General features: G+C 42.0%; 1 protein-coding gene across 1 annotated transcript in view; it reads right to left on the bottom strand.

Annotated features, from left to right (window-relative positions):
• SMARCC2 (SWI/SNF related, matrix associated, actin dependent regulator of chromatin subfamily c member 2) overlaps positions 1-13,212 on the bottom strand; it is a 2,789,858-nt gene that overhangs the window by 2,113,260 nt on the left and 663,386 nt on the right. Inside the window, exons 6-7 of the mRNA XM_044083737.1 lie at positions 10,100-10,169; positions 9,278-9,347 (exon numbers count right to left, since the gene is read on the bottom strand). Of these exons, the coding sequence (XP_043939672.1) occupies positions 9,278-9,347; positions 10,100-10,169 (140 nt within the window). The remainder of the gene's footprint in view (positions 1-9,277; positions 9,348-10,099; positions 10,170-13,212) is intronic.

Below are 13,212 nucleotides of genomic sequence, written 5' to 3'. Positions count from 1 at the left end.
CATAAGAATGACGGCAAGATGAACAACTCACATGGAACGTTATGGTGAGTGCATAACTTCTTAATGTGAAGTTGTTCAATCTCGCTGTTCATTCTTTACTGATGGGTAGCATCCCTAGCACCTTCAATCTCGGGTAGCTCACCGGAGTACATTCTTCAGGACCATAGATCCAAAAGAAGCCCTGTCCCTGGAGGCCTTATCAACTTTGTAATGAGTGATAAAGGTATGAGGTTTAGACCAAGTGGCTGCAGCACAAATGTTATCAAGGGGCAATTTGGCTTGGAATGCAGAAGATGTAGAAACTGCTCTGGTTGAGTGAGCTTTAATCTTGTGTAGTAAGGGTATATTAGCAGCTGAATAAACAAAGGTGATACAAAAAGATAGCCATTTAGAAAGCGTTTTAGCCACTGGTCTACTTTTTCTAGCTTCAGAAAATGATACAAAGAGCTGATCTGATTTCCTAATATCTTTTGTTCTGTCCAAATAAAATCTGAGCTGTCTGTGAACGTCAAGTTTGTGCAGCATATACTCCAATTTATAGGAATGGTTAGAGAAGAAGACTGGTAACTCAATGACTTGGTTGATATTAGATTCTGAACAAACTTTGGGCAAAAAGGAGGGGTTTGTCCTAAGAGATACTTTATCAACATGAAAAATCAAATAAGGAGGGCTGACAGATAAAGCTTGAAGTTCTGACACTCTGCAGGTAGAAGTAATAGCTACCAGAAATATGGTTTTCCATGATAAAAATTTGAGATCACAAGGTGACGCTGGTTCAAACAGGGGGAGAATTATACGAGACAGCATAAAGTTTAGATTCCAAGGAGAATAAGAAGTTTTCACTGGAGGCCTCATATGAAAAGTTCCTTTGAGAAAGGCCTTGGACAATTTGTGGGACATTATGCTGAGCCCGTCAGCTCTGAGGTGAAATTTGGATATAGCAGCCAACTGGACCCGAACTGTTGCAGCTGCCGCTCCTTTATTAAAGATCACAGTCAAGAGTTTTACTATACACGTCAAGGGGGCTTGATAAGGATCAATCTTCTGCTTAGAAACCCATATGGAAAATCTCTTCCACTTACTAAGATGTAATCTTCTGGTGGACAGCTTATCTGAAGACAAAAGGATCTGCTTTGTCTCATTAGAAAAGTTATGAAGCCTGGCTATGAGGGGAACTGCAAGAGCCAAGCTGTCAGCTTCAGTGACTACAAGGAAGGATGGTGGTCCCCTGACGGATGTGTCAGAAGGTCCGGAACTGGGTCTAGAATCCATGGATCTTCCAAGAGATGATGATGATGTAGAAATGGGAACCAAATCTGCTGAGGCCAATGAAGGGCTACAAGAATGATGGTCCTTCTCAGAGATTTTGCTTTCTGTAGAAATCTGGGTATCAATGTGATAGGAGGAAATGCATAGAGAAGTCCCGGGGGCCAATCGTGTACAAGTGTGTCTCTCGGGGCTTCTCCCAGAGGAGGAATCAGGGCAAAGTAGCTTCTGCATTTCATGTTGATGTGACTGTTAAAAAGATGCTAGCAAGGCTGGCCCCATTTGCGGAAAATCCTGTCCGCAATCTCTTTCTTGAGGGACCACTTGTGCAGCAACAACATTGCCCTGCTCAGTTTGTCTGCTATCACGTTGGATCTTCCAGGGATGTGCATTGCCAACAGAAAGCGCTGGGAGGAGACAGCCCACTGCCAAACTCTGAGGGCTCCTTGGCAAAGGGGTAGGACTTGGTTCCGCCTTGCTTGTTCAAGTACCAGACTACTGACATACTGTCTGTCTGAATTGCAATCGTTTCTAGAGAAAGAGAGTCCTGGAAGTACTGCAATGCCAGAAGTACTGCTCTCATCTCCAGAATATTGATATGCAGATGTGACTCTTGATCTATCCATGTGCCTTGGGCAGTCTTTCCCTGAAAATGCCCCATCCCCACCCAATCAAGAAAGCGTCCGTGGTCACAGTGGCTATTAGAGAGGGTAGTACAAAGGAGTGTCCTATGGTCACATGAAGAGATGTCAAACACCACTAAAGATCTCTCTTGCAAGAGTTCATAATTAAAACTGTGTGATTCATTGGAAGTTCCTGATAAGACCACTGAGTGAACAGCAGCCACTGAAGAATCCGCATATGCATCCTTGCTAATGGTATGGCCAAGATCGCTGCAACCATCAAACCCAAAACTTTTAGAACTTCTGCGGCTGGTGCTCTGTTTTTTGATACCAATGAGCTGACATGCTGGCGAAGAAGAAAGACTCTCTCGATTGGTAGTCGTAGAGGGGCGGTTGAAGTGTCTAACTTTGCCCCTACAAAAACAATATGTTGCGATGGCAACAAGGCAGACTTTTCTGCGTTGACTGTAATGCCTTAGTAATTGCAGAGTGTCAGAGTGTATTCCCTTGCCTGAATCAGTTGATGCCTGGTGGTGGAGGTAAGGAGCCAATCGTCTAGGTACGGAAACACTTGAAATCCTAGACGCCTCAGGTGAGCCGTGACCACTGCCATGCATTTGGTGAACACTCTGGGGGCTGTAGTGAGACCAAAGGGCAGGGCTCGAAATTGATAATGACTGGCTCCCAGCCAGAAACGCAGGTGATCTCTGGATGGCCTGGCCATTTTTATGTGGTAGTATGCATCCTTGAGATCTATCGAGCACATCCAATTGTCTTTCCCTAAAAAGGGAAGTATAGACTGTAGCATGACCATTCGGAACTTCTCTTTCTTCACAAATTGGTTGAGTCTGCTGATGTCCAAAATGGGTCTCCAGTCCTCTGTTTTCTTTGGAACCAAAAAGAATTTTGAGTAAGTTCTGGATCCTGTTTGGTCTACTGGGACTGGCTGGATGACTCTTTTTTTCTAGCAACTTGTGGACCTCTACAGTTGCTTGTTCCCAATAACTGTGTGGAATGTCTGGGATTCTCCTTGCAGGTGGGGGTGGAGTGGAGAAAGGTATGAAATACCTTCTGGAAATAATACTTTGTATCCAGCTGTCTTTTGTTATATCTTGCCAAGCATCTGGGTACAATAATAAGCAATCCCTGACTGCTTCCAGAGCAGGACAGTCGGGCCTCCTTTCAGGAGCACTGATAGGGCTGACCAGAGAAGTGATCTCTGTCACCCTGGTGTTGCGGACCCCCCTCTGCCGCGAGGACGGCGTCTTCCATTATTATCCCCTCCTCTGCCCCTAGAGGGGGGTTCACCATGTGTGTCGTGAAAGGCTTCTTGGGCTTTTCGGACCCACATCTTTCCTCCCCTTTGGCCTTTGGGGTAAGGCTGAGTAGGGGTGGAAAAACAGACTCCAACAGCAGAGTCTTTCCCTCCTGTTCACACCTGGTCAAAGTTTCCTTCGCTTTTGGCCCAAAGAGAGATGAGCCATCAAAAGGGGTGTTCACGAATGAAGACTTAAAGGGCTCCGCGAAGGAACACAAGCGCATCCAGGAATGTCTTCTGAGAGCAATTCCTGTACCCGCTGCCCTACTCGTCCCATCTGCTGCATATGATATGAGACACATGGATGAGTTCACAATGGAATTTAGGGTAGCAAGCTGGGCGGCAACTTTGTCAGAGGCCCCTGCAGCTACAGTACCCTGAAGAGTATCTCCCAACTCCTTAAGGAGATCTCTTTGCAACCTAGTGAAATGGGTCAAATAGTTCAGGGATCGGAGTGTAAAAGTCAGTGAACTAAACATGCGTTTCCCATATCTATCCATGATCCTGGACTCTTTACTAGGAGGATGGATAGACGAGGAAGTCTCAGACATTTCCTTTTTGGTGGCCGCTGCCACCACCATAGCATCAACAGGGACTGCTTTGGACAAAAAGGATTTATCTATGGGAGCAGAAATAAACTTGTTAGGCCTCCGTGGGACAAACTTCATGGACTCCGGTGACTCCCACGCCTTTCGAGAGACCAGCTGCATGAGCTCATCGAAGGGCGGAGACACCCAAGAGGTAGAAGGTTGAGACCCGAAAGCCTTCAGAAGAACTGACTCATCCTCAGTAGGGCTTTTGGACTGCCAATCACCCCTCTGCCTAAGGATCTCGAGTATCTCTGCAAAGGAGATATCCTCAGAGGGGGATTGTGGGGACCGTTCTGACTCATCCAAGTCAGTGTCAGATGTCAAAGGCTCCTGTGGGTAGTCCAAGTGTCTCCTCTTGCACAATCTCTTTTTGGGGACCTCCTCAGTGGGAGCCACTAGGGAGGTCTCAGAAGAGCAGGGAGCACCCTGTGGGGCTACCTGAGGCTCAGGGTCTCTACTCCTAGCCTGGACGATGGAAGCAGAAGCGGACAAAGGCCCTTTGGGGGAAGAGGAAGCCAGAGCTAGTGTCGAGCATGTCTTTGGGGACAAGGCTCTCCTCATGGCTTCGAAGGCATCACAGCTCCAATTAGAAGGAGTCGACGGACCTGAAGGAACTGCCAGACCCTCCCGCACCAAGGCTGTGGGCTCCGAGCTGGAGGTAGGAGCTGAGCTCATCTGAGTTGAAGCCTCAAGAGGAAGAGTCAGCACTGACAAGTTGGTGCGACTATCCTCTCCGAACCCGACAGGAGAGTGTTCGCTCCTAGAGTCCCCGGTCTGGAATCATAGATAAACTTACTAAGCTGGGCATTAATCCCTATGTCACCCAATGGGTTGCCAACTGGCTTACTGATAGAACCCACACTGTAAAAGTAGCCAACTCCAAATCCAGCTCCAAACAAGTGACAAGTGGAGTACCTCAGGGTTCAGTCCTGGGACCGCTCTTGTTTGGCATCTACTTCTCTGAAGTACAGGCCAACACTAAGGGACTCTGGCTAACAAAGTTCGCAGATGACTGCAAACTGGGAGCCATTAATGAATCCCCAAATTATGTGGATACTCTACAAAAGGGCCTTACAGAAACAGATGCTTGGTGCCAGAGCCATGGGCTCAAGCTCAATGCCAAGAAATGTATAGTTATTCCCTTTGGGAAAAAACATGTATCCGTGAATTACCATATAGGTGGCAGTACACTAAACACCGAAAGTGTGCTAAGAGACTTAGGGACACAGGTGGACAGTGGTCTCACCTTCGATAACCACATCGCCACAACAGTCAGGAAATCCTTCTATGTGGCACATCTCATCACTAAGGGCTTTTCATCCAGAAAAAAGGAGGTCATTGTCCCACTGTACTCATCCCTCATTAAACACATTATAGAATACAACACCCCATTTTGTATGTACTTCTCAAAACATCTGCAACAACTGGAAAGGCCGCAAAAATACCTCACTAAAAGAATCACCTACGCTGACCGCCTTAAAAAAACTCCAGTTATACTCTGTGGCATATCATCTACTCAGAGGCGATCTCTGCTTAACATACAAGGCCATGTCAAACCCAGAGCTGTTGGACAAGCTACGCTTAAAGAAATCCCAATCCCTCAAAGCCACATGCTCCAGGGATCTAAACCTTGTCATCACAATAAACAAAACATGCTGGAGGGATAGGTTCCTGACACAGAGACTCCCCAGACTCTGGAATAGATTGCCCATACATGTCAAGCAGAGTGCCTCTTTGGCCCTCTTCAAAAGGAACCTTGACGATTGGATGGGAGAAAGGAAATTCACCCCAGAGATCACGTCAGTCGCCCTGCTAGACAGGGGTCCAAGGAAGTAAATAGTGTGGGAAGAAATAGCCAGGGAATTGTTATGGCTAGGCTTGTATAGGCCCTAGGGCTAATAGCCTAGTACCAACCTATGAACCTATGAACCAAAGGATGTCAGAGTAGATGGAACCGAGGACACCAGAGCAGGTCACGGATTCAAAGGCTCCACGATCAACAGGTCAGCTATGAAGTTCTGGTACGGGACAGTGGAAGAGCAGTCAAATCCGGGGTAGTGGTCTTTGGTTCCGACACTAGGGTCGGAGCCGATAATTTAGCAAGGCCTGGTGCTCGTAAGAGCTTCAGCAACAATCGGTCCCATATCCAAATTCGAGAGGCTGACAGAAGACCTAGAAGAGTGCACTGACGGTGCCGAATGAAGAAGTGGAGATGCAGGTCTCTCAGATACTGGCTCCAGAGCTGTGGGCCAGCTCTGAAACGAAAAGACAGTCGGCTCTGAGATCTGTGGAGCCAATGTCACAGGATCTTCCAATTTCTTGGACTTCTTGGACAGTTTAGATACCTTGGAGTCCCCTGAAGATTTAGAGGACTTGGAGGACTTGCTGGCCCCATCCTGGTCACTCAATGCTTCTTGAAACAGATGCTTTAGCAAGCCTCTGTCAACTAATTTTCTTTTCCTCTTCAATAAGACCCTAGAGGAAAAAGAGTGGCAAATACTGCTAGACTCCTGCAAATGTACAGCCCCGAAGCAGCAGAAGCACTGAACGGGGCCATCAGTTACAGACATCTTTTGCCCGCAGTCTGGACATTTCTTAAATCCAGACTTTGGGTGCTTGCCCTTGTCCTCAGACATATCCAAACAACAAATGCCTTAGGCCTAACACCAAAACAAAGCACACAAAAAGCCTAATAAAGGAACACTCAGCATATAACATATCAAGAACCACACCTAGGCTCAAAGCACACAAAGCCTAGAGAACAGCCAAATTAACAAATATGACTGTAATAAAACACACACACACTATAAACAATGGACCAAAATAAAGAAGGGCCAGCACTAGCTAAATGTACATATCTATATATTTATATAAGTAACAATGCAGATAATCAACTAGGCCAAAACACGAGGCCACTACTAACTATACTAAACTATGTTAATAACACACGAGGGAAAAGGGGAGCTTGTAAGAAGCTACACAAACTACTCTAATAACTATTCTATGGAACAATAGCAAAAAATGTTTTAAATAACTTGAGAAAAATGCGCTTTTTTGATGAAATACTGGCTGGAGCAAAACTGGAACCTCTGATCCATGCCACGGCAAACTAGATCTGAGGTAATTCCAGGAGTGCATCATGGGATAAGGGGCTTGGTCTCGAGCTACTGGTAAACCTCAAGCTTTGTAAACAGCCGTATTGGAGCCAATGGAGCGGCTCAGAACCCATCAGTAAAGAATGAACGGTGAGATTAAACAACTTTACATCATAGTTTTTCCTCAGACAAATGATTAAGTGGGATGTTTCCACCAGAAGGGTAATCTTCCCAGCCTTGAAGACTACTAGCCATCACTCAGTTCCACAAACCCCGAAGAAGGAACACACTTTGGTGGCAAGAAAGTTCTGAAGCTTTTGGTGCCCTAACCTCTGCTTTTATGCAGCTCTCCACAATCCATACAGTGATGATGACATATGTAATGCTATCTGAAGCTGCATGACACTAACAGAAATGGGTTTAGAATTCTGGATTTTTGTACATCATACACAGTACCTCCTATGTGTTGATGGTCCTCCCTTAAGTGCCCTACTTCTATTTCTGTCTTCTCAGTTTCTATGCTAATACTTCTTGTACATCTCTGTGCAGACATCTGTCTGATGCTGATCCTCACTTTAGAGGTTCAGTTCACCTTCAGTTCCTATTCTGACATCCCTGACAGTATTAGGTTTCTGTTTTTCTATCACTGGGCTAGGTTTCTGTAACAAACAGGATCATTTTTAATGTCTAAACACAAATGCATTCTAGCCTTTTGTGTAGCACCTATACTTCTCCTTTCCAATGGTTTAACTCCGGACCTCTTTACAAGTGTCACTGTTTTGCCCCCGGCTCCCCGTCATTCTCATACTAAATGGATATTTCAAGCTGTTACTTTACCTCTTTCTTAAGTGTATCCGACTCGACTGCCACACAGCATCCCTGGATTCCCCTTCCTACCTCATGTTCCACAATAATTTAAAATTACTCCAACTGATAATCTATTTGTGGTTAACAATAAGAGAGGCAATAGTGTTTTCTCTTTTGGCAATATGGAGTTAGCTAACTAGTAGACTGTTTTACCATCCACACTTTGGAGAAACCCACTGGCTTCAGGAAAGTAGCTCTTGATTTTATTACTGCTAGGATTTCTAATACTTTCACTTTACTATTGCTAATAGGTTCTAACCATAACTTTAAAATATGTTTTAACTATTATATCCAGTAGTCCAAACATCTGTTATTGCAGCTGTACCAGCTTCTGCATGGTCACCTTCTTTGATTTCATAAATGTTTTTAACAGTTCTTTCAAGTTTGGGGTTGCCAGGAAGCACTCTAACATCACCCCCAAAAAACAAAAGCATTTTTAGTAAGCACAAAAGAACTGGCAAAAAAGTACCTCAGAGAACCATTAGCTTCTCGGCAAGAAAAGAGTACCAGCTTCACAGAGAAATGCTAACCTTTACAGTTTATTCATTTGACAGAAACGACATTGCAATGAATAGTAAACTGGAAGGGTCCTGACCAAAATTATGCTTTCTTCACCAATGTAAGTCTACAGAGGCATTGGAGGCAAAAGTCCAAAAAACATGTTTATTAATCCAGAAGAAATTACAAATCACCCTAGCTCCAAAAGTCTATTTACAACACTTATCAAAATACATTAGCAAGCAATTTTCAGTCCTTACTGATGCCTCATCAAACCTTATATTACATAGACTCAGTCTCTCTCTCAGTCCTTTTAACAAGTAGGCCGTAAAGTTCATGGCTGCAGGCATCAACCAAGACTTTGTTAAAGCTCTACATCAAAGGTTACCCCACAATGCTAAATCCACGAAAAGTCATAAAACGGCCAGTGAGCTCCATGAGTTACAGATCTTTAAAGCATGCCCCTGCTTATCCAATGGTGAACATTCCACTGGGAAGCTACTTCCTGAATTCCTACTTAGCAGCAGTCTTTTATATAAGCAGTAGCTGGCAACCAACTAGCTATTCAATTTCCTACCTGAAATGCTGTGAACTTGATATATATATATATATATATATATATATATATATATATATATATATATATATATATATATAGTGTGTGTATGTGTCATAGAAATCCAAGAAAGAAAGCATGAAGGGTTATCATATCTGATTAACTCAATGTAAGGAACAGTGCAATAACCTGATAACCTGGCAGGTGAACCAAATACAATACAGTGTTATCAAAGCAAGAATATTACCAGCTGGAAAAGGAAACCTATTACAAAGTACCACCTGGTATATGATGCAGAGTGTATGCATGTACATAAGGAACATAAAAATTAAATAAAAAACAAAGATTATGCAGAGATTAGAGCATAAAAGAAGACAAACACAAGACAGGTAAACAGATCAAATCTTTCAAATGGCACAGGTCATGTATTCTTGGCTGAGTATACAGTAGTGTCATGGACATACCTGTCTGGAAAATAACCCCAGTGCAACAGAACCTGTTTGTCTCTCTTCATCACAGGGCGCACCCACTCTTCTACAACAAAAATGTGAATGAATACAAGGAAAAAAGTTAAAATATACACGCAGAAAGTAAAGTTAAAATAAACACACATCAAAAACAAACCAGAAGGGAAACTAAAAGAGGTAATGTGGAAGAAGCAAAGAAAAAAACACAAGGAGACACTACTCAAGGGGAAGTTAATGGAGATTATCTGCAGCACTTAAAACTAACAGAAAAACAAAGTGAGACAGGAAATGGTTTTAAAAAGTGCAGAATGGCACAAATTCATAACAGGACAGACAGGATATGGCTAGAATCACAAACACAATAAAGCTGTAGGATTTAATCTTGTTAATAGTGAAGCCAATAACATGCAACACAAACCATATTATAATAAAAGTAACAAATGAACTAATAAAACAAAGTAAATGAATCTGTCACTCAGAGCAGATCAAACTCAAAGATAATATGACTGCAAACCATTAACAAGTTTGTATGGCACTGAGACTATGGCACAGTTAGTACTAGCAGCATATTTTTATTAGTTTGTTCAATAACCAGAAATCAAATATGATACACTCTCCACATCATAAAGCTTACCTCCACATACCAAAGGAAACCCACCCACAAAAACACAAACAAGTAAAAACATCATAAAGTTCTTGGATTGATGGCCACAGTTTGACAGTCTATGGCAATGAAGCTTGGTATACAACTGAGCAGAGTTTTAACTTTTCACCTAAATAAATCATAAATCAGCATACTCCTAAAATCTTAAATCTTACCTTCTTCTAAACTGCTGGGACTAGGGACAACAATATGGGAAGCGATGGCCTTATCCTCTGTGACAGTACCCTAAAAAATATATATATAAAAAAAAAGTAATCTTCAAACACTAGTACAGCTCTGACCACACAGCCCACCATACAAGCTGTTTTATGCAGACTAATCTACACATCTACTGTGGAAGTAAAATTTCAATGCAAATACAGCTCAAAGGTCCAAAAATGTAACAGCAAGCTAGCACTCTGTCTCCTCAAAAGAACAATTCTAAGGGTAAGCAAGGAGATGGTGAAATGGTACTTTAATAAACATAAGATTTTTACAGATAAACTATTTATTGTATAAATGATGTAAACAGTATAGATACACTAAATATTAAAAGCGTATCACCTAAAATGATTCAACTGATGAAAATTACACACAACCATTTCCAAATCCCCACATTCTTTTGAATACTTTTTTCTTCTTGCAGTGTCTGGTTAAAAAACACAAAAAAAATTTCATCCAAGGGGTGGGGGGTGGGGGGGGGTTCATCTTATTTGTTCTATTTTTATCTATCATGAATGCTAAGTTACCATGTAACACCTGTTTTGCCTGACAATCTGTAAATGAAGTTTAATGTTCTGTTTGTTAATGTATTTTATGTGGAGCTTTTCTTCCCGGGCCTCTACTGAAAATAGACATATATCCAGTCAGACTAGCCCAGTCAACAAATGTAAAAATAAATAAATAAATCTAACTGTATCATGTAAAGTTGTGCCTCAACATGAAGCATCACTATAAAACGTTGGCATTTTTGAATGTTCATTAAACTGTTCCCTTGGAAATTAATACCTCAGCGGCTCAGGCCTACCTCAGATATGGAGTAATTATCTACACTGCTCCATGTCAGAGCTTCTCCCTGCATTAAAACCACTTTTCATCTGCCTGTAACAATTCTTCCAAAATATATAATAGGTGGAAGTGACTTTGGCCTGATTCAGACATACCACTAGTTCCTATAGTACAAACTGATCACAGACATGTTTAGACGTATTCAGATACACACTCTAACAATCCCTAAAGTTTATTTAATCCACAGTAGTACAATATAAATGGTGGTGGGAGTGTTATAAAAGCAGGCTCCAAGATGAATTCTTCCACAGCCTGGTTTGTTTCTCACTTCTGTGCGTACATGTGCCTGAAAGAAATATAACAATGGTCGAGTTCCATAAAGAATATCAGAATAATAAACAGAATTTTCTAAGCAAACACAGTTTGTGAAAATACTGCTACTCTTTTAGACAGCAAGACCTTCCTATGGAAAAAGATCACATCTGCTCTTGCTTAACAGCTACACTGCCACTAAAGTATAACTAGGTTAGGAACTTACCATAAATATATATGTTGAAGTAGATTCACTGCTGTATTTACTATGTCTGGGGATTCATGCCTGCATGTAGCCTAACTGGCCAGCCCAACGTCCAGAGTTTTACCTTCTTCCAGGGCTTTGGGCAAGACCACCAGGTTGCAAGAATGTCAGTGATATAAGAGTTATGTGTCAGCTGATGTAATATTCTGATCTTTCTTCAAAGCAAAAGCCAGGTAGAAAACCTTGGTGCCAAGCCACAACAGATCACACAGCTCTGTGTGCCCCAGATCTATCCTAGATGACCCAAATCTCCCCCTCTTTGGGATGTATATACAAATAAAAGAGAGAAAGGGTCCTAGTAGGGAAACATAACGGACGATACAGGAAAATGACCAGGATACAATCACAGCCCAGATGGTAAAGGAAAATACAATAGAAAGGAGTGGTAGGAGGGAGGACAGCTGGAATCCAATAGTGTGCCTACTTGAACATCTACATTTGCTGTAAGTTCCTACAACAACAGTATTATGTTCTTCATAGTATTATTCACTACTGCAGTCCTCACATTTAGAAAGACTCTTAAAGCATGGTGTGATAAGCAGATGGAGAAAATTAATTAGGAAAAGAAGCAGGACAATACAGACCAATCCTGCCCTGGATCTGGAGGCTACCCCTAAATCGCTCTGAATAGAGAAAGTGTGAACAAAAGTCCAACTTGCTGCTTCAAGTACAGTAAAGGTGTTAATTCCCCTGAGGAAGCCTGATAGCTGCAGTGGCTATACAGAAGTTGGGGTAGATATATCAAGGAATAACTTTTCCATGAGCTAAATAAAAAAAAAGAGATGCAGTGACTTAACAAGATGGCTGCACACTGATCAAAAGCTTAATTTCAGCTTGTACAGTGTGAAAACAAACAGATATAAGGGCCAATTTTAGTAAATTCTGTTATTGGCTAATAAGTACGCTACCTGGATGCCAGCAAAGAAGACACCTAGATAGCCTGAAAGAAAATCAAGTAGAGAAGGTGAAGAGAAAACTGACAGGGAAGAATCATGCAGCTGTTCAGCAAAAAGCAGATCAAGCTCCAGATCTAGTACAAGATATGGCTTCCAGTAATGTATGCAAATAAATATATAAATTAAATATGCTCAAAGCTGATTAAAATAAACAAAACATTGAAGGAGCATATCAACTCAAATAGCAAAAGGTGGGAAAAATGGAAGAAGGTTTAAACAGCTACTCAGATGAAATTAAAACACTGCAAAAATCAGAGGTTGAAATGAAGAAAGGTTGGATGAGTATGATTCTATTCAAGAAGAGCTGCTCCAAAAATGGTAAAGATAGAGGACAAAGCATATAGAGAAACCTGAGATTTACTGCTTTAACAGATAAGCTAGAAGTAACAGACTGTATTCATTTTATGAAAGCACAGATAAGCAACTGAACTGGTATTCCACAGCAGGGTTTGTTAATTGAAAGAGCACATTGAGTGTATACTCCAAACTTTGCCATGTGAAAGCTGCTAAGACCTGTATTAGTAAAGAAGCAATCATACCAGCAGGAAGAGTTGATCCTGGCAAAACTGAGGCAGGAGGGCAAAGTATTAAAAACTGGAGACAGTAGAATATTTGTGGAAAATGAATATTCACTGTACACTAGGCAGAAGAATTGATCCCGTCAATCAGGGAATGCTGAGAGGCAAGTGTGAGATTCAAACTGCTGTATCAAACTGTCTTCAGAATATTTTTTTTTCAGGAGGATAAA

This window comes from Protopterus annectens, chromosome 9.part0, assembly GCF_019279795.1.
Source record: "Protopterus annectens isolate FY-2018-M chromosome 9.part0, PAN1.0, whole genome shotgun sequence".
Lineage (NCBI taxonomy): Eukaryota > Metazoa > Chordata > Ceratodontiformes > Protopteridae > Protopterus > Protopterus annectens.
This window is presented reverse-complemented; position numbering and strand designations above follow the sequence as displayed.